A 24,128-nucleotide genomic window follows, 5' to 3' on the forward strand; every position below is an offset into this window, starting at 1 on the left:
AGCAGGTTATGTTTTCCCACCTGTGTGTATTCATTTGTTTGTGGACATCGTTACTCGAGTAGTTGTAAATGGATCTTTTTGATATTTGATATGTATGTAGTTGTTGGTTAGACAAAGGACAATGTCGATTGCGGCCCTCCTTTAGACTTTCTATGGTAACTATTATGATTCCGGTTTTCATATGATCGCAACACGCTGTGGTCATAGCTTTTAAGTGGTCGATTGGTATTGAGGTTTTTGGTCCCTAGCAGATTTTTTGAACCTGTAGTAGGCATTTGTTATAGATAATTTTCAATAACTAATTTTCATAATCTATCTTAATCTCAAGTTTGTAAACACTTGCCTCTGATTCATTGAACGACCCTCCGAAAGATCCTTGCTTTTGACCAAGGATCCAGACTCCTCCTGTACGGATCACGTGACCGCTGGCCAATCCGTCATCTTGGATAACTTGCTCCCCATCCACGTAGAAAGACCAGCGACCGTTTTGTGGACCTTTCCAGGTGAAACACACCGTGTGGCACCTGCCGTCATGGACGTCAAGGTAGATCTCGTCTGTAGAAGTTCCATTTATTGTGAGCTGGAAAACAACGATTAATTAATTGATTTATCCAACAATCAAAGGAAAAAGAATATATTTGATACGATCGCAAATCACATCAAATATATCTTGCAAATCTTATCAGACTCACGAGGACTTTAAACGATGTAGACTGTATCTCTGTTATGTACTATGACTGACACTTGCCTCTCCCCTCATGACCTCAATGAAAAGCGGCCTACAGGCCGATTTGAGCTTTCATGAATAAACACACGGGATAGATTTTCATCCCACTTTACACTGTCGTAGAAATTCGCTTAACATTCCTGTTTCTTTGTTTTGTACTTTTGCACGAGAAAACATTCGGCAATATGAGCATTCCATTTGAGTCAAACAGTTTTTCTTCCTGAGGGCAAAATTCCGTTTAACTTCGTTATTTCACGAGAAATGTGGTACCATGTATTCTCCATGGGCGTTGCCAGAAAACACCATCTCATCTGTGTGATTGACAGAGGCGTAGCTGAACAAAGTCCCGACCGATGTTTTTGAGGTGCGGAGCTGCAGACACGCTGTGACAGTGCTGAGCCCGGCCGGAGTTACCGCGTTCAGCTCAGCATAGCTGCTATTCGAAGGCGGGTCAGGGAAGGTCATCTTCTTCAGACAACACCCTGGTTTGACGTCATTGAAACACCGATTAATACATCTTAAACGAGCATTCTACCAAGCAATGTATTGTTGAGAATTTAAAACTTGCAAAATAGCAAGGCAATTTGAAGAACGACAATTAATCAATGCAGTATCACCGGCCAAATTACAATTAAAGATAGTTGTGAATGCGGTTGATAGTAGTAGATGTTAATTAAATCATTACGTAGAAGACACTGTTTAACCAGTATTTCAGCACCAAGGGAAGGGTACGAGTTTACGTTTAACCAGTATTTCAGCACCAAGGAAAGGGTACGAGTTTACGTTTAACCAGTATTTCAGCACCAAGGAAAGGGTACGAGTTTACGTTTAACCAATATTTCAGCACCAAGGAAAGGGTACGAGTTTACGTTTAACCAGTATTTCAGCACCAAGGAAAGGGTACGAGTTTACGTTTAACCAGTATTTCAGCACCAAGGAAAGGGTACGAGTTTCCGTTTAAACAGTATTTTAGCCCCGAGGAAAGCTACGGATTTGCGTTTAACCGAAATTTCCGAACCATAGAAAATGACCGAGTTCACTGATATACGGAGAGTACTTACCGGCGTCGGTAAATTGTGCAAGGCCCACCAGAACAGCCAAGACTTGAAGGAATCTAACCCTCATGACTTTAGCTGTTGTGTTACTGAAGAACATTAAAATCAAGAGCAATCAAGTATATAAAGAGTAAAACGCCATCGTGTGGAGCTTTTTAACCCCTTGTGCCTTTCTTCGTACTGCATCAGAACCTACGAATTTTTCCTCGTTGCCTATATATGGTATTGTTTGCACGCAAATAAAATGTCGAGTTTGTTACCATGGAGTTCTCACGTATACTAGCTAGACTTCACTGAGCGTGCCGAATTGTGGGACACGCCTATGTGCCACAGCGTGGGGCACGCCCTCTTTCATGTATGGTGACATGTCTTGACAGAAGAACAATTTTTCTTCAACTTTACAAAAATGCCCCAAATGCTCATTAATAATTCAAACAAGAAGCACTACCAGCCCACAGTAACAATAGTATCATTCCAAACGACTGAAACATAACAATTCACGAGGGTAGATGATACCATGGAAATGACCGTTTGTCTCCAGTTGAATTGCCATACGGTTTGTCGTCATGTCAACGCATATACAGTACGCGTAGCACAAATATCATTTTCTATTTTCTACCACATCCAGAGCAAGTGTACTTGCGTATCTTTCTCTTTACATCTGTAGATCGGCGTAAGTTTTGTACATGTTGCATTGTTATGGTTTGATGGTTTTGCCGCACTGTTTTCATTGCTGAAAATGGACTTCTGTGTTATACTCCTGACTGTGACCGGGTGGCCAGACAACAGACAAGGGTCGTTTAATGTAGAATAACCAGCTGCTGCTACGCCGCGTGCCTGCGAAGCTGATGTGTTACGCCGAATGGCAGTTATACCGGCTATATAGATAGAGATACAGTTGCTTCTTCTTCTGCAGTTCCCAACAAAATCGAACTCTGATTATTTAGCGCCTTCTGTATAAAGCGTCTGCTTCACGAACAAGTACATGTTAACGTCAATAGAATGCTCTATAAAAGTAGCAAAATAGACATTTGAAGCATTTTGAATTCTATGTATGCCGCAGAAATGAAAAAAGAACACCAATGAAGATAAAAAATCCAAACCAAAATACGATGTCTTTGTAGAGCAGTAATACTGTACGTCCAGTACTAGTGCAATGTCAACTATTATGATTCAGCCGGATACCACGAAACCGTCACATCAAAATAACGATGGATTTAAAATTAAAAGATTAAGTGAATATAGATTTCAGTAATCCCCGAAATATCCGGGGGATTAAGACCTTCTCGCGAAGGTATTGGTGACACTGTTGTAGGAGTGGGCCCTTACCCCCGCATGTGTATTACATTAGTTTTCAAGATGCGCATATGTAGTAGCTTTTCTAACTGTTCATGAGCCCTATGTATGGCGACGTAAAACATGCATGTATTTTGTTGAACAACATAGCTCGAAAATGGACTGAAGGGATCGTTGGAAAATAATATGGTACGTGGTTGGGTCTTGGCCTTTAGAAATTGATTTTTACCCCCTGGTGACTTTTCTTCATACTACATCAGAACATCAGGATTTTGTGCCTAGTAAATACGCAAATAAAATGTCGAGTTTGTTACCATGGAGTTCTCACGTATACTAGCTAGACTTTACTGAGCGTGCCGAATTGTGGGACACACTTTGTGCCAAAGGGTGGGGGACGCCCTCTTTCATGTACACGTATGATTAAGATAAACAAAACCCACAAAGCACAAAGTTGTCGTGTTTTTTTTCGATGAAACTAGCACCCCTTACAGCGAAGTATACATGTATGGCGCTCCTAAAACTCAATTTTTACTTGTAAGACCGTGTCTGTAAAGAAAGGACTCTAAACTGGCTTACCTGCATTCAATTCAACGCCGACGGACTACAAACAATACCACCACATAAACGCACTACGAGACGGGCTTCCAAAGTCTTCACTTTCCAAAGTCTGCATGGTAAGTAAGGCGTTTTCTTCCCAGGATTTATCTGTTTTATGAATTATTCAGCGACAGCAGTGTCAAAATTGCTCTTGGGAGTAAAACGTTTGAAATTAAAATAGAAGACTGAAAGAGTGTCTTTGTTTAACGTCAACAACGCATGAACATATCACGTGTCTTTGGATTGTGTTGCAAATGTAGGTGAGGTTTTGAAGAAAGAAGAGACATAGGTCAATGCCCTTAGGTGTAAGTATTATTTAAAGCTTTGTGATGTTTCCAGTGTTTTTATGGGTACACATTCACCCAAAGTGGGAAGAAAGAGTTTAAAAATGAGTTATGATTTTTTATACAAAATTGCGAGGCATCTAGAAATGATTATCATTGCAATAGAGAGTAAATGGTGGATTTTTCACTTCAATAGACTGATGGAAAAGGCAATAATGTGTAATATATGTGTCAATGGGTGTGCATACTTACGTACTTTCTGGGTAAGACGGCCGTGTCTATCAATACAATTGTGTATGTGATGTTTGGGTTCTCTTGCGCTTGCGCACAATCTACACATAGCATTATTTACATGTAGTTGACAAATCGAGACAGAATTCGGGCGTGTCGTCGCTAGCTATGTTCAATCCCTTAACACGTATATGATTGTTATTTTTCAAACATATTTATAGGGTGTGTTTTAGAGTATCTATTCAAGTTCGTGACATATTGGATTAATTTTTTCGAGCGAAGTTTCATCTTTCTGTTGTGGTACACTCCTGTTTTCAACTCTCTAATTGATAAAAACTCGTAGCATTTATTTATTTGTTTATTCATCTCAAAACGAGTGGCGTCACCAAGCCGCTTCGGTCTTTCGAATATCGCCCAGCTTGGGTCAAAGTAAAATGGCAGTGTGTCTGCCGACGATGTCCTTTTTGTGCAATATGTTGTTCCCACTCTCTGCTGTATGCACTTAGTCTTCTGAATTACTCTGTCCATACATAACAAATCACTATAGCACGTGTGAATGCCGCTCCGAATCTCCAGAAAGCGACTGGCTGCGAGTCCGGAGTAAAATGGCGGTGCGTTCATAGTGCTTGCGCTTTCTCTGTGCAATAGAGTGTTCCTAGTCTCTACTGTATGCACATAGTCGTCTGAATTACCCTTAGTCCACAAGAAATCACTACAACACGCGTGTATGCCGCTCCGAATCTCCAAAGAGCGCCTGGCTGCGAGTCTGGAGTAAAGTGGCTATGCGTCCGCAATGCGTCCGTTTTTTTCTGTGCAATAGAGTGTTCCTAGTCTCTACTGTATGCACATAGTCGTCTGAATTACCCTTAGTCCACAAGAAATCACTACAGCACGTGTGTATGCCGCTCCGAATCTCCAGAAAGCGACTGGCTGCGAGTCCGGAGTAAAATGGCGGTGCGTTCATAGTGCTTGCGTTTTCTCTGTGCAATAGAGTGTTCCTAGTCTCTACTGTATGCACATAGTCGTCTGAATTACCCTTAGTCCACAACAAATCACTACAACACGTGTGTATGCCGCTCCGAATCTCCAAAAAGCGCCTGGCTGCGAGTCTGGAGTAAAGTGGCGGTGCGTTCATAGTGCTTGCGTTTTCTCTGTGCAATAGAGTGTTCCTAGTCTCTACTGTATGCACATAGTCGTCTGAATTACCCTTAGTCCACAACAAATCACTACAACACGTGTGTATGCCGCTCCGAATCTCCAAAAAGCGCCTGGCTGCGAGTCTGGAGTAAAGTGGCTATGCGTCCGCAATGCGTCCGTTTTTTTTCTGTGCAATAGAGTGTTCCTAGTCTCTGCTGTATGCACATTTTCTTCTGAATAACGCTTAGTCCACAAAAAATCACTAGAGCACGTGTGTATGCCTCTCCGAACCTCCAGAAAGCAACTGGCTGCGGCCGGAGTAAAATGGCAGTGAGGGCTGTCCTTGGAACTGAAATAGGGGTTCTCTTGTCTCTACCGTGCGCTGATGATATCGCTGTACTATCTGGATAATCAGGTTGACTTTGATGCTCTCGTGCCCAGAGCACCCGAAAATAGACACGACATAAATCAAACAGTGCCCTGGGTACGAGACTCAGAAGAGTTTGAAGTGACCTTTACAAATGACCTCAAGGTTTGGTCGAGAGCGCCAAGGTTTAAAAAGTGTCTCTCAAAACAAGACAAAGGAAACATTAAAAAGATTTCGGTGTCGAAAGCTAAGCAGTTACTTCAAAGAATGTCACCTCCGGCCATCATCAAAAGGTGAGTTCAAATAAAAGTTGGTTCTAGTAATTGTTTAATATATGCACCCTTATGTGGCAATTGTTGGGAGGGGGGCAAAACGTATGTTTTAGCATAGCATGTATATAGCACAAGATTTAGTTTGCTTTTGAATTGAGGATAAACTTATTAAGCCGCTTCAAATCATACTTTATGACAATTAAGAAACTCTAGACAAGTCTCAAAACATTAACAGATGGATGATCCATCAAAATAACGTCATGCTTATGACTATGTTTTGATATCTGTGGTATTGGTTGCTAAGGAAACTAGTTGCTTCAGTTGCTATGTAAATAGGCACAATGCTACTACTCTGGGAGGGCTATTATGTCAAAACATAACTTTACAGACTTGTAAAGAAAGCATATAATACTTCTTTTGAGCTACAACAAGACTGGGCTGTGCATGTGCAAGATATGTTAAGTAGACATGGTTTCCAAAATGTTTGGCTTAATCCTGCTGTTAATGCCAACCGTTTTGGAAATATATTTAAGAACCGTCTGCAAGACACGTTTCTCTCTGGTTGGAGACAAGAATTAAGAAGTTTTAACAAACTCAGTACTTAATGTAAAATAAAAAAAGAATTCTGTTTCGAAAAATATCTTTCATCTGTTCAAAACAAATTGTTTAGAAATGACCTAACGAGACTAAGGATTAGTGCACACACCTTACAAATTGAAAAGGGCCGACACTACAACATACCAGCCAATGAGAGACTTTGTCCCACATGCCATAATGACATAGAAAATGAATTTCATTTTGTAATGGATTGTCCGACTTATGAAGAAGACCGTCAAAAGTTGTTTAAAAATATTGTAAGTCCGAAATTGTACTACCACATGCTAGGTCAGAGGTATTCCATTTGATGTTATCATGTCCTGTTCATATATCTGCCTACGTTGGCCAATTTATTTACAACTCATTGCAAAAACGAGATAATGCTTTATGATACTCACTAGATTGTTTATACTGTTATATTATATTACATTAGTTGTTAGTTATTTGTATTAGTATTTATAATATAGTTGTTCACATTACCATACATTGTAACTGTTACAATTGTTGCGCAATAAAGTTATTCATTATATATAAAAAGAATATATACCAGCAACATTTTCCCCTCAAAATGTAGGAGATAGCATTTCAGAGGGTCTGGATTTCAAAATCTTCCAGTGGGAGCATCCCCCATGACCCCCTAGGATTGTTGCACCTTCAGTGCTTGAAAGGATTTCAAAATTCAAAGTCCAGGGGACAAAAAAAAATCAGGCTCAGCCTGGCTAGATCACTGTGTCATGGCATGTAATAAACAAGGCTTGGTTGGTGAGCAAGCTCTATTCTATATGACGCACACAGAAACCTTTTAGCAAAATTACATTTTACGAACACCTGGATGGACCTTTTTTCCTGTCACAACAGTCTGGCAAGCCCTTTTCATGCCCAGTGACACATACTCCGGCTTGCAAGTTTTCTCACTGTTTCTGCCTGAGAAGCAAAATGAAGACTTTTATGAAAATAGCTACAGGTAAGTGGAACTACAACATGTATGAAATGCCTCCATAAGGTTCCTAAAGAAACTTCTTTTCCATTAGTCCTGCATGGGTTTAGCCATGAGAGCAAGAACACAGCAGAGATAATGTCCTTGTCCCTTCTCACCCAGATGCCTCTAGAAAAGTGATTTTTAGCTTTACGTATATGTATGCTAGTGTAAAGGACCACCACCCAGTTTGAATAACAGAGTTCTTTATTCATAACCAATATCGATGCACAATCACTGCACACGTTTTGGGATCGCATTGTTAGCAGCGACACCTAGCTGCAGTATAGAACAGAGGCAGTCAGTATTGCCCTCAGAAAGATGAAAGAGGAATATTCATGCATAACAGATGAACTAATCTTCCACTGGCATGCATAAAAGACATACGTCATGTTCAGTATTTACAAAATGCGGTATTTACATATTCTATTATATAGTCTATCAAATAATGCAATTATAAGGCTTCAATGCAAATGTAGTCTACCTGTCAATATGTATTCTGATATTTAAGTAATATATTGAACTACCTGCAGATATTAAGTTGTGCTGGACAGAAGTTTTATGTCTTACTTTTTTGTCATAGGAATACAAATATACATTCATTTTTTATTGAAAGAAACATGTAGAAATCCAAATAAAAGCACAAGTTGTACACAACTTATTTTAACGCCACCACTTGTACATAAATTGAAAATAATATATTAAACAGGACTAGAATAAGTAAATAATTGGATAAGAATAAATATTTATATCCATACACATTCATTTGATATACATTGAAGTTTTTAGCTGTCTTTCAACACAGGAAATTGCTCACCTCGAATTTTGTAGAGTTGAAAAACAACTGAAAACATTTTTACATATGTACACTTAGGATTAGCCACTTATGTTATTTTATGTTATATGATAGGAGACACATGTACTTTTTATCACGACCAGTGTGCAATAGTTGTAGATTGTAGAAATACTGGTCCTATTGTGCATGTACTCTAACTTCCTCATGCGATAGTGGGCACTAGTAATTTGTTTTACTCGCAGTAGCTTGAGTACTTGTTGACAAATGTACTTTCTGTTTTTAAGAATAAAGCTTAAAAAAAAACTGAAAACTTGGACTATGGACTATAGCAACACTGATGAGTTTTCATGCCATTTGATATATATTTTGTCTGTATCTGTATCTATATGGCCGGTATAACCGCCCTTCGGCGTAACACCAGCTTCGCAGGCACGCGGCGCGGCAGCAGCTGAACTTCCCACCTAACTTTTGCACATCTATCTGCAGGTGTCTTTAAAACTATCCAGAGAAGATGCCCTTACTGTGCTTGGTGACAACAAATTCCACTCTACGATAGTTCTGGGAAAATACGAATTTTGAACACATCAATCCTAGGTTGGTAACTCTAGTACTTGAAGGCATGACTGTTTCTTGTTCTCTTTTGAGCTGGAATTAGATACTTCGTGAGCTTTGTCGTTGATCGTTTCTTTCAAATCTATGGTGACTACTCTTCAACGGGTTCAACGCTTGCTGTTACTTTGATGACCGGGCATGGGACACTACGAATGGCCCGTGTTGGGGTGTTTGATACCTCCATCTTGAAACTGTCCCTCTGTCGACTTGAAGGGAGGATGGAGTCACAGATGTCAAGACTTTCATCAAGTTTCTCCCGGACAATGCGTAGGTTGGCATGAAGTTCTTCCATTTTCACTTCACCTACACACAAATGTTCTTCAATAAATGTACGTTTAGAATAGAACAACAACCATTCGAGTCTACACTGCAAAGGCTTTACGGCAGCTGTATATCACTCTAACAACAACAACAAACACAGAGAAAGATACAGAGAGAGAGAGAGAGAGAGAAACACACACCCCCACCCCCACTGAAAAACAAACACACAGAAACATATACACACAGAACACACACACACAGGCCCAATGTGCAGAAACAATACTCCTCTAGGAATGAAGTAATAGAGAAAGACGACCAACTTGCTTTCGGTTATCTTACTTGGTTTGCTCTCTGTAGCCTTTGAGTTGTATATCCCCAACATTGCCAGGAAGCTTCGCCACATGTGCTCGGCGAGGTCAAGATCATGGTTGACCTCGACGTCAGCGGAAATGGCGTCACAGATGATGGTCACGAGGAAGTTGACCAGGAGGATGAAGACCAATATCATAAAGGCTGAGAAGTAAATCGGCCCGAGGAGCGGATTGGTTTCCATCACGTGATCTGTGGCGAACCTACCAAACGGAGAGATTCACTCAGTGATGTTGATGATATATGTTGATGATAAAGGAGTTTATGGTTCTAACTGCGCATGCGTATGGAAATGCATCATGGGTAATGTGTCAAAGTTGAAGGCCCCTTAGACATAAGGTCTCATAACACAGTAATTATCCGCGACCCCCGTCCCCAAAAGTAGTTCGGGTTAAAATAGTGCATCGCGGTACTTGCAAAGGCCGTATTTATTCTTCCGTGCACGACAGCGAGGTGGAATCTGTGGTGAATAGTAGAGGAATACATCGGCGTTCATACTGTATAAGTTGGATTACGTCGCTTTTTCGGCCGGCGGGAATTTGCGCCTTGATATGTTACCGGCACTTCCTGTTCGCCGCCTGCAGTTCCATGACCTCCGCTGGGGGTCAAATCAAAGTGTCTGTTACAGAAAAACGAGCCGGCAAATCTATGCTCATCTTCAGATATTTTGTAGCTTGTACCCTCAACTTCAACATACTAAATTCTTGTGAATTGTATCTGCACCCTACTATAGGTTTTGAGTCGTCGAACCACCTCACTTTGGGGTCCTTAACCATGTAAATCCCCATACCCGAAAAACTGTGTTCTGAGACCTTCATCCACAGCGTGAATTCCCCAGGGATGGACAAGCACATTAAATTTGACCGATATGTTGGTAATTAACCTCGGCTGACTTGAACTGTAACATTTTCGTTACCGTCTGACCCGCCGTTACCATGGCAACGGCCGCCTAGACCGTTCCCTATGCTTAAGTATAGGACTTAGTGCGGTCTAAAGCCCGCTCGACTCCCCCCCCCCCCTTTTCCGCCCTAAAAAAGACAAACCCCCAACCCCAACCACTCAGAACGGTAGAATGTGGTCTGGCAAGCTCCTTATAACAGAAAAAGTCAACCAGAATATTACATTTGTTGAGATAATGAGACCAATTAGCGGCCCCTCAGATAGTCCTTGTACAGTGCCGACACCTGTGCTAGGCGCCAAAGTGCAAAGTTGGCCATATCTCAGGAACCATTTGGATTTCTGCTCTAAAATTTGGTACGGTTTTGTATCTTGACTAGTTTTATTGTATGAACGTAAAGAAATCCAAGGTCAAGTTGGCTTAAGGTCTCATAACACAGTAATTATCCGCGACCCCCGTCCCCATTAAATTTGACCGATATGTTGGTAATTAACCTCGGCTGACTTGAACTGTAACATTTTCGTTACCGTCTGACCCGCCGTTACCATGGCAACGGCCGCCTAGACCGTTCCCTATGCTTAAGTATAGGACTTAGTGCGGTCTAAAGCCCGCTCGACTCCCCCCCCCCCCTTTTCCGCCCTAAAAAAGACAAACCCCCAACCCCAACCACTCAGAACGGTAGAATGTGGTCTGGCAAGCTCCTTATAACAGAAAAAGTCAACCAGAATATTACATTTGTTGAGATAATGAGACCAATTAGCGGCCCCTCAGATAGTCCTTGTACAGTGCCGACACCTGTGCTAGGCGCCAAAGTGCAAAGTTGGCCATATCTCAGGAACCATTTGGATTTCTGCTCTAAAATTTGGTACGGTTTTGTATCTTGACTAGTTTTATTGTATGAACGTAAAGAAATCCAAGGTCAAGTTGGCTTAAGGTCTCATAACACAGTAATTATCCGCGACCCCCGTCCCCAAAAGTAGTTCGGGTTAAAATAGTGCATCGCGGTACTTGCAAAGGCCGTATTTATTCTTCCGTGCACGACAGCGAGGTGGAATCTGTGGTGAATAGTAGAGGAATACATCGGCGTTCATACTGTATAAGTTGGATTACGTCGCTTTTTCGGCCGGCGGGAATTTGCGCCTTGATATGTTACCGGCACTTCCTGTTCGCCGCCTGCAGTTCCATGACCTCCGCTGGGGGTCAAATCAAAGTGTCTGTTACAGAAAAACGAGCCGGCAAATCTATGCTCATCTTCAGATATTTTGTAGCTTGTACCCTCAACTTCAACATACTAAATTCTTGTGAATTGTATCTGCACCCTACTATAGGTTTTGAGTCGTCGAACCACCTCACTTTGGGGTCCTTAACCATGTAAATCCCCATACCCGAAAAACTGTGTTCTGAGACCATAAACAAAAAAACCTTTGGACATGTATAAACCATGGTAGAAACAAGTTAGGTCAACTTCCATAGCCTACTACCCAATGCATTTCTCTGCGAATGCACATTTGGAACAATGAACCGCCTTATAGAACATCTTTATTTCAATTGCTGAACACCATGTTGGTTCCTGGATTTACATTTTGATGGCCCATAGTTTGAACGTACGTACACGAAAAGAATTTTCTGCAATCCTTTCTACGCTTATCTTGTATCCTCTTCTATGAGCTATACATACCACTGGAGGTTACACAGGGATACAGACGATCTCTAGATCTATATGTATTCACTGAAATGTAAATATGTTCCTAGAACGTCACGTGTAAGCCTCTATATAATGGCTCACTGATACTTATTGTATGATTCTGTGCCCTATTTTTCACTGATCTATACTGATGCCCCAAATCGTTGCAAGTTTACATGTGAAACTTACGCGCCGAGCATCATCTCGAAGAGAGCGAGCGTCGTGCGGTACAGGTCAGTGTAAGACTCCAGGTGGCACACAAAAATAAGGTGTCCTGACAAGAGAGATAACAACATCAGCCATAAGAAACCACCACCATCAACAACCTGCATGCAATACTACACTATTAGGCTCGCTCCCTGAGAGCGTCGCCAAAAAGAGTGATTTTTCAGTGGCCCTTAACTATAGAAATCACCGTAGGTGAGACTTTTTAACGTGCTCGAGCTCTATGTGTGACTCTCCTAAAACACTGGACTTCCAGTTTTAGGACCCATCTGAAAAAACGTCCCTAACCGAAGCTTGGTACTCACCTGAACTGATGAATGCCGCGAAAGCGATACTAGCAACAACCAAGAACGACGTTAGTTCCTTCTTCATGATGCTTGGGAGAGCCAGAAGCTTGCTGATCGTCTGGCTGAAGCGGACGACGCGAATCAGTGCTATGGTGTTGAAGAAGACAGCAGCGCCCAAGATGTGCTTGAAGACACTATCCCACCATGCAGCAGTTGACAGGTCCACAAAGTTGGCAAACCCAAGTTCACCTGTTAAGTGGCAGTACCAAAAAAGGATTTCTTCCCCCTCAAGTTATGGATGATGTATTGAATCTATACATGTGGTTTCCATGTACTAGACCTACTCTAGAACCGACTTATAACACGTACAAATAACTTACCAAATAAGCTACTACTACTGCTACAAATAAGCTAATCATACTACTTTCAAGATGGGGGTGTCGATCTATAATGATATAGTATCCGAAAACGCTGCTACGATACCCAATATCTTTATGTGTCATTGGAACCAAAATAACTACCAACATCCCAAATTCAAACAAATCCACCTAAAGGATACCTACCATTGGATTTAGCCACCATGTCGAGTGTAGCAGATGCCACTGTGTATCTCTTGATGAAGACAGAAATGATCATCACCGTTCCAATGAGGACGACACATTCGAGAATATTCCAGGGCGAGGTGAAATATGTCCAGCCCTGTTCTTTCATTGACTTAAATGCCTTATAAAGCATAACAAGGAAGAGAATAACGAAGACAATATGCAGGAGAAGATGGACATAGTCATTCCCACTCTCGTACTGAAACATTTTGAACGCGGTGATTATTGATGTTGGCATGAGGTTCCCAATGTCGGGATGATCCACGAAAATCCTCACCACACTAAACTGCTTTAGGTTGGGGTTGTAAAAGTTCATGTCAATTTCCAAGGACTCTGTGTATTTGTCGACGTACTCAAAGTCTTTCAGCGTACGGAAAACGGACGCAGACGTACTGGCATCCAGGGGGAAGTCAAGAGAATGATGGTTTGTGCAGGGTGAGTTGTAGTCTGGGTGGTTTCCGAGGTCTGGAACTGCAAATCGCCAGCAGTTGTTAGACACGTTCCCAACAAGAGAAGTCCAACCGAGACCGGCGTGCTTGTCAGTCTTCTTGGTACCTACATCGATGAAAATATACCATGTTAAAACTCTCTGCAAAGGTACATGTAGATATTACAATGTCTTAAAATGCACTCCCGTTGTTCCAATGTTGCACTGTAATATGATATAAAGCATTGTCTTCTTTTCTCCATACTTCTGGAAGAAAAGCTTCCTAAAGCCAGGCTAACATGCCATATTATATTCCATGGATTCATTCTTAAGTGTGTACCTAGTGCCACTTTCTGTCACACTGTGAATGTGTCTACTAGAATTTGAAAACTGCAGTCAACATTTGGAATCAGACAGACCAAAAGCATTATCTCCCCGTGAGGAATTGGCCATTCCGTAGACAAGCCATGCCCGATCGATGACTTGTTCTGTCAACTCTGAACTGTACTTCCTGTTACTCCAGCATATCCCATTTTTTCTGATCAATTACTTCCTGTCACTCTACTGCATTCAAATAACTAAAGGCACAGGCAACAACACAGAGAGACAAAACGAAAACATTGACTGCGCAAAAGGAGTAAACAACGCAAAATAACAACAACATTAGATTAACCTGGAAGTTGTCTAACTTGTACCAAACGCGGCGGACCCAGGCGGAAGGATTCGGTGTTCTGTGCAAACTGTCGGTCCAAGAACTTAATTTTCCAGCCGTTGTACCAGGAAGCCGGGTGGAGGGTGGGCAACAGGGTCTCTTCAAGCCAGGAGTAAAACTGGTCCGGCGTTCGGATCTGTACAAACATTACGAGTTAGTCATACTGTCACAAGTTAACGTGTATGTGTATTTTTGCGCGCGTGTGTGTGTGTGTATGTATGTGTGTGTGTGTGTGTGTGTGTGTGTGTGTATGTATGTGTGTGTGTGTGTGTGTGTGTCTATGTGTGTGTGTGTGTGTGTGTGTGTGTGTGTATGTATGTGTGTGTGTGTGTGTGTGTGTGCGTGTTTGTGTGTGTGTATGTATGTATGTATGTATGTATGTATGTGTATGTATGTATGTGTGTGTGTGTGTGTGTGTATGTGTGTGTTTGTGTGTCTGTGTTTGTATACTGGATGTGCTATGGCCTTGATTCCATGTTGGCAGATAGCTTGTGACGTAAGGAACATGTGGTGTATTTACAGACCCCCTAGCAGCTTGCTCTGGAACAGTAATGAATCTTTTGTCAAAATCTTCCCAGGAGAGTAACTGAACAAAAGGACGATCGATTTCCAGGATATTTGGTATGTATTGGTTTGACTATCAACATTGTGACGGGTTTAAGGTGTTCAAAGGTGCACATAACTAAGTATAGATTCTGTTAATATGGTAGTTATTTCCATAATTAGAGTATTTCATGGAGGTATGAGGTATCCGAACTCTTGTTTTATCAAGTTACTTACCGCATAATGTTCCTGTAATATACTGTTGGACAGTGACTGTGTCTCATAAAACCCCATCTCATCATTACTGGCCTGGGCGATGTAGAAGAGGACTCCCACGAACACAAACAGGAGGAATAACTCCATCAGTACCGAGGCTGACTTCTTACTCAGATCCTTCTTCTTTTTAGCCCATTGGCGATTCGCGTTAACAGGAGGATAGACCTTCTTCGGCACTAATACAGAATGAATTTCGTGAAGAAGAAAGCTTACTGATGATTTGATTTTGAATCAAACTGCAGAACTTAAACAGCCGTATAGCCAATTAGATGCATATAACTAGCTAAGTTGCACTGCCGACAGCGCATTGTATTACAATCGGCCGATAACAGGTAGACAATACATTTACTTTATAATCAACTGTACTTACAATTCATTAACAACTTGTACTTCTGAAATACAATCATTATGTTTTTTCCATGAGTTGGGAAATCTGATCAACAAGGGATAAGAACTATCAGCTATACGTGAAGATGGGTGATCGCAAGATATTACATTGCTGGAATGTTAAAATGATGATTCATATTCATTTTTAAAAAGACGTTATGCTCATGGAATACTCTGCCTTATCGTTTGAAACCCTCTTTTGTTTGATTTATACTCAGAGATGTAGAATTCCCAACCTTTCGTATTCCATAGGTTCAGCTGCATGTCGTCCTTCTTAATGGCCGGCAGCTTTGTGAGGAAAGGTAGACCACACACGGCAGCGAGAACCACAGCCATCGCAAAAATCTATTATACGAGAGGAACAATTTATGTAAATCATGCAATAAATGCATTTTTTTTACATATATCGGCTATAGTAAACATCGAAATTCTGCTATATATCTCTATTTTTTTCATCACCCATTGAAAAATATTCAGGTGCAAGAAAATAAAATTTTCCTAACAAATCTCTAAACGTTTTAGAAAAATCTCGAAAAATTTCGAAATAAAAGAATCTCGAAATTCATTTCGATTTTGTTTTTGTTTTGAATGAAGCATGAAGGCTCTCTCTGTGGGTATCATCATGATTCATTATGTAACGTAGAGCTTTTTAACACATTGTCTGACACATAGGTATAAACTTTGAAAGTCTAGAAGCAATAGTCTAAACCCAAATGTTCAGTCAAACCCAAATTTAATCTGTTGTGTTCTTTTTTTTCGGACCTGTCCAACATGAAAAACATTGTACAAGTACTACTGGTACAATGTTTTCCAGTACTCACTCCTAGTTGTGATTATTATAATTCCCATACACCCCACATCACCTGTAGGGTTTCCATGACACAGCTGGACCCCATGAAGGACAGGACGAATGCCTTCATCCAGGAGTCGCTCTTCTCCCTTCCCCAGTCCATACTGTACAGGATGACGAAGAAGGCGGAACTGGTGGACACTAGGAACACGGCCACCCACGCCACGTACCTGGCCAGGCGAAACACGGTTCTCCGGAGGTATCCTGTGGTACAACAGGCAGGTTCGTGGTTTGAACTGCGCATGAGCAAGGTCAAAGGTGAATGCCCCTAAACTTAACAGGAAGATGGCTTCCCGTGCCACGTACCTGGCCAGGCGAAACATGGATTCCAGAGGTATCCTGTGCCTCAACTGTCAACAAGCAGGTTCGCGGTTTGAACTACGCATGATTAGGGTCACTGCAGCTAGGTGTCGCTACTGCAATGTGAAGAATGCGGTTTTAAACGTGGCTGAGTTTCTATCCCGTCACGGTTGAGACAGCATTCTTCACATTACAGCAGCGACACCTAGCTGCAGTGCGAAGGAGTAGAGCCGGTGTGCAGCATGAAAAATGCGGTCTCGAATATGACTAAGTTTCTATCGCCCGTCGCCACAGTTGGGACTGCAGCAGCGACACCTAGCTGCAGTACAAAGTAGCAACCAGTCAGTATTACCCTACGGAAGGTGATGGAAGATCGAAACGCCAGCAAGTGATCATCTACAAGTGCAGTAAAGGACTTCTAAGTAAATGTCAACCAGTGATTTACGGGGCTCATAAAACATACTATATAGTATAATCCACATATTGTGCCTACCTTGGGACGCATGGACTACCATCTCCGGTGTTTTGACAGACAGGGGCGCCTCCCAGCGGAACAACTTCACAATCAGCAGGTTGATGGGTGCAACAGTCAGGGTAGACATGAGGCTGATATACAGCTCCTAGGTGAGGCACGGAGATACAATAATGGTTTCGTAATAAAAATCCTATAAAGAAATTACTCTAAAAAGTCAGACATTTCAGATAGCAGGCACTATTTAGCATCTGGCAGAAAGATAGTGGTTGCTATCTGAAATATCTGACGCTGTAGAGAATTTATGCATTTTTTAAATATTGTATTACTGGAAGTAACTAATGGTAATTTGTAATCCGGTGTCAAGTCAGATTTTTGCTATTGTCAAATATTTGCGCCAACACTGCCTGGGGATTTCTAGTATACCTGATAGGAGGGAAGTGCGTAACACTTGTGAGGGGGGATTTTTCGAACATTGGTCAGAGTGGATTTTGCGTGGAAATGCCCAACCCTAACCTTTATCCCTAAGTCTAAGCCTAAGCCTAACCCTAACCCTAACACTTGCATATCCATGAAAGCTACCACACGACACTAACTCCATGAAAGCTAGCACACGAAGCAAAAAGAAAATTGCCGGAGCAGAAATTTGATGCTACACTGGACGATTTGAAGGATCAGAACCAACTTTGATCATAGTAACATTACCTCTGTGGTGATCTGTACAACCCCCAGGTTGTATACTGTCGCACCAGCAGTTGTGTTGTCTTCTCTGTACCACATGGCGCTGGATAGCATCATGGTGTTCAGTAGAGTAAAGCAACAGGACAAACGCTGGGCACGGGTAAACCTGGAACCTGCGGATTTTAACCAAACAATTCAGTTTAAAATTCGATGGGTAAAATAACCAATACGGTCAGACACATCGAGCAGACTATTATTGGACTGAGCAGAGCACTTTGGACTAATTATTTTGACCGTTAACAACTTAAAGGGACATATCTGATATTTTGAGAAAAAATTCTCTGTTATATCATGATGAAGCCCTGCGGGGGACTTCAATAAAAAATAAAATTTTGTGGTAAATCTCAAGATTTTTAAGACAATCTTGAGATCTTTCGGGACAATCTTGAGATTTGTCATAACAATCTCGAGATTTTTCATAACAATCTTAAGATATTTCAGAAAGTATCAAGATTTTTTAAAGTAATGGAAAGATTTTTTCGAGACATCTCAAGATCAAGTCAAAGCATCTTAAAAGATTTAACAAAAAAAAGTTCATGGAGATAAAATAGTGCCCCATACCTGGAGATGTTAGCAGTGCAGAAACCCACAGTTGGGCGTCGTAGAACACATCTCTGGTGGCCTCACTGAAGACGTTTGGAAATGATCTCAGCTCCTCCTCTGTGCTTGCGTTAACCGCCATCTGAACCTCACAGTCCCCTTTGGTTTCCGATAACCAGTTATTACAGATGAAGTAATACCTGCATGCAAACAAACACAATATACTAGTATATCAACGGTATTTAGGTCATGTATTCTCAATTTTGCTACTTATTCCTCACATACAAAGAACATGATATTCAGACCTAGGTTGCTTGGATTCTGAGGATGGGAATAAGTAGGAGAAAACATATCGTTTTTGATGGTGTGTTCTTTTTCTTCCATGCAGACAATGGTTTACGGAAAAAGCTGGGCTGTGCACAGGCCAGGCTACCTTAACCTGCTACCTAGACTAGCCCCAATTCTTTTTTGTCACTGGCACAAATGACTGTGGGGCGAGCCCCACCTTACCTTACCTAGTTCCATCCATGGGGCAATGGTATAATATTGTATGCAAGTAGCTCGACACAAGTCTAAAGGGAAAACTTTTTGCATTTTTCCAAAAATTGTGTCTTTCTAGTTATCTATATGTAATACAAATCAATACTCTAAGTTGTCTAAGGCATTGAAACCTCACGTGTCATCTGTGTCGACATCCCTGACGAGAACTGTTCGCAGGAACCAGGATGACGTGTCGCCTTCCCCAGAGTTATCGTGCCAGATGTGTAATGACGTCAACTCTCCCAGTGACTCTCGCACAGGCATGATGAAATGTAAAGTACTTCCACGCACCAAAGCCTGGAGTGATAGCAATGGTATATTATCACGGCCTTTCACGTACTTTGATATATGGCTGAAAGGTTTTATTCAACGTTTTCTCTGTGACAAAGTACCTTTGAAGCAAAACAAGTATTTCTCACATTGTTCCCCTTTAAAACCAACAGAATGAACAGAAAAGGCTTTGCATGGTTCTGTCTCCAAAAATGCACAAAAGACTTTTTCCCTCTACAGCATCAAACTTAGACAAAATATTGCCAATTGTTCACTTTGGCAGCGTTTTTTTGTTCGTTTTTCGTCTCCAAAGGAGCAACGAAAGTAAGCTACGACACGACTGTTTCATAGTAATACTGGAGAGCTGGGGGACATGTTGACACTGACCTCTCTTTTTGGGTTCAATATCTTGATCGGGGTCGTGCCCTCTGACCCGTACAGTTGGAGGCCGACCCGTGACGTGGTGCCTGCCCCGAACATTGACCCGGTGGTGACCGTGAGTTGATAGACGTGAGGTGCAGGCATCCGGTCAGGAGGGATCAGGCTCACATCGTGAAGCTCCTTTAGTGGAAACTGGGACCAAACGGTGGCCCGACCGGACTGTTTGTGGAAACGAAAAATAGAAATGTTAACGTAAAGATATACACAAATAATGCTCACCCACGACTATTCTCTTTACGTCTTGTGTAGTTACCTCCATGAAATGTCATGGAGGTTATATTTTACCCTGCGTTGTCTGTCTGTGTGTCCGTCTGTGTGTGTGTGGACAAGAAAACTCACCCACGTCTGGGTGAATTAATTTCATACTTGGTGCGTTGGTAGGGTGTGGTGAAAGCTGGAAATGATTAGATTTTGGGCCCCCTAGCGGCTTTCCTTGGTACTGCAGCGCAACTTCTGGGTTTGCAATCTCGTGTTCTGAACGAGCTATGGTCACGATTTTAAGGCGTTACATAGCTCTTGTGCTCAGGAATAAGTGACATAAGTTTGGGCCCCCTAGCGGCTAGTTTGGGGAGCCAAGCTTTAGTTAGTGGCGCTAGAACCCAACTGTACAGCACTTACCCATTTACGTTTGAAGTCCTTTCGCAGGAGAAGCATGAGAATGATGTACAAGACGAACTCAGTCACCACGATGGAGAACACCATGGCGTTGTCGCTCAGGTTACGGAAGTTCTGGAACGCGTTGATGAAGTTGATGGAGTTTGGTACTGGAAGAGTCATGGTTCCCACCGCGATCCTGGACTCCGCCATGTCACACGTACAGCTGATTGTGCCATCGTTCAAGCGTACTGTAGACTGTTTTAGGTTTGAGAAACCAAGAAAACACATTCAACAGAGGAATTCACAGCTCCCTTCGTGGCGCCTTTTTAACTATCAGGTCACTCATATGATGTGGCAAGTTTTGAAGAAGTAATGATGATATGAATGAGCAAATTATCATGATCCATTTCTTTGACTTACTTGACAATCTTCTAGACTCCACTGCTTTTGACGATCCTTCCAAGACGAACACGCAGCCGCATTCATCTGCAAGTTGTAGCCTTTGTCATCCACAGGACCTGGGCACGTAAAACAAACACTGTCAGGGCTAGCACTAAAAAACATGGTTTAGCACTAACAAACAAACATGGTTTAGCACTAACAAACAAACATGGTCTAGCAGCAACAAACATATGTTTTAGCACTAACCAACAAACTTGGTTTAGCACTAACAAACAAACATAGTCTAGCAGCAACAAACATATGTTCTAGCACTAACCAACAAACTTGGTTTAGCACTAACAAACAAACATGGTTTAGCACTAACAAACAAACATGGTCTAGCAGCAACAAACATATGTTCTAGCACTAACCAACAAACTGTCAGTAACAAACATGTTATAGCACTGACAAACAAACATGGTTTAGTACTACTGTCTTTTCGTGAACTAAAAACAGCTTCAACTACGCGTAAAAGTACACGACTGATGAAAAGACAAAGGGATTATTACACCACATAAAACGCACCTAATTCAAGAACCCCAACGTACAGAAGTCCACCGCGCGCTGTTGTGTTGGGAACGAAGGAGAATGAAAATTCTGTCTCTGCGAACCACGCCTCCAATCCGGCTCCCTGTACCACTCTTTTCTCGGCATACTTTTGAACTGTAGGACGAGACCCGTCCATAATGTACACGTGAAAGACTGCTCGAACATCCCACCAGCTCATGGTGACAATAGGAATGACGTCATCATCCGGGACATGAAAGGCATGGTACGTCATCGTTGTGCCATTGCCTTTTATGGTAGGTGGTGTTTTTGTAGTGACGTGTGGTCGTGCTGTGGTTGGCTGCCCTGTCGTTTTGGAGTGTACCAATGGGAAGTCCAGGTTTAACCGCTGGTTTCTTTGACGGCCTCTGACGTTCATGGTCAAGACCACCACGGCAGACGAGATGTTTTGTCCCCCTGTCAAGTCGCTCCAGGAGTATGGGTTCTTCTTAAAAACAGGCATCTGAAAAAGTATGCATTATTTTACATAAATAATCTGGCAACAGAGATATGAGTGATTCCTATTCATTTTCTGTACATTGTCGATTCTTTAAAAATAGGAATTACAGTAATTGTGTGATAAATACTTGTCATATATATATATATATATATATATATATATATATATATATATATATATATCATAAATGGCAATATTCAACAAATTGTGAGAATATATATTGACAAAAAAAGTAAATTAACAACGATAATGATATACTAGGTCCTACAGATTTTAGTATGAAATGTGCATTGTCACAAAATTTATACACATTCGCTGAATTATACTACTTGGGTGGGAGTGGCTTACCTTAACGCCCAAAATATTTTGTGTCCGCTCTGTGCTGGTCATCGCAGGAATATGTACCACAATGTTACCAGATTCAATCTTGACGTTCTCTCTTGAAATAGGTTTGGCAACAACGAGCGAGATGTCTTCAGTTTCAAATCTGGCCTGATATTCTAGATTCTCAGGCTGCAACATCAGTAGTGTGTCGGCAACCTGGTCCAGAGACTCCACTATAGACAATGCCACTAGTTGTTCCTGGATGGAAATAATACACGAAATAATCGTGCTATCTGTACGTTTCGTACAAATGTGTTGGAACAAGGTGTGTCATATCTTTGTAACACAAAGATAAAGCATCTACACTCACCCCTCATATCAATAAAATAGGAAAATGCTGACTTCCATGTTGGTGTCCATATTTTGAATTTAGATGGATTGTAGCTCAAAATTCTTATTACTTATTCTTTTACTATATTCCTCTTACTATCCCGCCTTAGACATTTTTGTTTGTTATTTGAGAGGTTCAGAAGATCTGTAAATTTCTGGATTTTTTGTAAATATATGATTCAATGCAAATAATGATACCAAATATGAAGACGGACACATTGATGACGTCACTGTAAAACGTTCTATGTTATCCAAAAAAACATGATTAAAAAATGTACATACTGTGTTTACTAGTAAATGTGTCCGGAATTTTTCTAAGATATGACTCAATGCAAATAGGGACACCAACATGGTGACTGACTCAGTGATGAAATCACGTTATCAAGTTCTAAATCATGAAATTATGAACATCCATACCGTATCTTCTCTTTCCTTCTGTTCGTCTCTTAGCATCTTTAGCTGCTGCTTGGGTGAATTGTCAGTAGCCAAGATGTCGATGAGGTCATTTTCAAACAAGTTGTCTACGTGACTTGGAATAGGCACCATAGCCTCTTCAGGCACCATAGCCAGAACAGTAGAAGCTGTCTGCACCATAACTGTAAGGCAATAAAGAGATATTAGGCTTCAAAAGGGTTAATCAGCTAGAGACATTTAGGAGTTATGTCCGAAAAGACTACATTGTTATGAATAGAAAATCGTTCACATTTTGACATTTTGTAAGTACGTTTTCAGCAAACATGAACAAAGAATAGACCATTTTATGATCCATTAAGGTATGGCTATGACCTTTCTTGCTCTGTACTAATCATCCATCCTCTTTTGGCCGATTTCTACAACTTTTTCACTTACCCGAGAGGATGCCCAAGGCATGCTCATACTATACTAACTTCAAGCATTGAAAATGAAAAGAGCTTCAACTATCTTCCAGTAGGTCAGACTTGGTACCTTAGGAAAGGTCTCTTGATACGTAAATGTAATCCACAAACATCACTGAAAGATTTTTTTTGTTGCTGAGATATTCTCATTGAAAGGTTCGCTATAACAGTTCAGATAGACCTACTGAATCAACTAATGATATACCAAAAAAAGTAGTACTTTAGGTAGCAAAAGGTGATGCTTCCCACCATTAGTAATCTCCTTCATGGTGGTTACGGATGCTCCCTGTGATCCTCTGGTGGCCTCTGCAAGCTTCCTCACGAGCTGTGCAGTAGATTTCTGTGAACATAGGAGGTATCTTGATTGGTAGAGAAACCACTTAAAACTGTACAGCGTAAACATTCTAATTTGATACATTACTAGCTACTATTACGTACAACTGATTTTGTTGCTGCAATCACTGAGTTTTGCCGTGCAAAAACATAGAAAATATTGACAGATAACAAAGATTATGTACACATGTATGGGCGTATAGGCATGTCAAACTGAGACATAATTCCTTGGTTGGTGGATGACAACCACTCATATTTAAGTGAAAGTTTATAGCATAACAGTTGTAACAGCTTCTATATAAGCCAAGCGTTGCATAAGAACAATGGCTTATTTCATCAATATAGTACATTCTAGTCGTAGATTCCATGCTATATAATCTAGATGAAAGC

At 41.3% G+C, this 24,128-nt stretch overlaps 1 protein-coding gene across 1 annotated transcript in view; it reads right to left on the reverse strand.

The window, feature by feature from the left end:
* LOC118405943 overlaps positions 1–24,128 on the reverse strand; it is a 64,435-nt gene that overhangs the window by 29,775 nt on the left and 10,532 nt on the right. Inside the window, exons 13-30 of the mRNA XM_035805795.1 lie at positions 23,655–23,745; positions 22,948–23,126; positions 22,222–22,398; positions 21,359–21,819; positions 20,790–20,922; positions 20,391–20,624; positions 19,719–19,931; positions 19,198–19,358; positions 18,543–18,721; positions 17,946–18,094; positions 17,262–17,388; positions 16,482–16,672; positions 15,855–15,963; positions 15,193–15,407; positions 14,374–14,548; positions 13,235–13,828; positions 12,690–12,920; positions 12,349–12,433 (exon numbers count right to left, since the gene is read on the reverse strand). Coding sequence (XP_035661688.1) covers positions 12,349–12,433; positions 12,690–12,920; positions 13,235–13,828; positions 14,374–14,548; positions 15,193–15,407; positions 15,855–15,963; positions 16,482–16,672; positions 17,262–17,388; positions 17,946–18,094; positions 18,543–18,721; positions 19,198–19,358; positions 19,719–19,931; positions 20,391–20,624; positions 20,790–20,922; positions 21,359–21,819; positions 22,222–22,398; positions 22,948–23,126; positions 23,655–23,745 — 3,704 coding nt within the window. The remainder of the gene's footprint in view (positions 1–12,348; positions 12,434–12,689; positions 12,921–13,234; positions 13,829–14,373; positions 14,549–15,192; positions 15,408–15,854; positions 15,964–16,481; positions 16,673–17,261; positions 17,389–17,945; positions 18,095–18,542; positions 18,722–19,197; positions 19,359–19,718; positions 19,932–20,390; positions 20,625–20,789; positions 20,923–21,358; positions 21,820–22,221; positions 22,399–22,947; positions 23,127–23,654; positions 23,746–24,128) is intronic.

Source organism: Branchiostoma floridae, chromosome 18 (assembly GCF_000003815.2).
Source record: "Branchiostoma floridae strain S238N-H82 chromosome 18, Bfl_VNyyK, whole genome shotgun sequence".
NCBI classification, from domain to species: Eukaryota; Metazoa; Chordata; class Leptocardii; order Amphioxiformes; family Branchiostomatidae; genus Branchiostoma; species Branchiostoma floridae.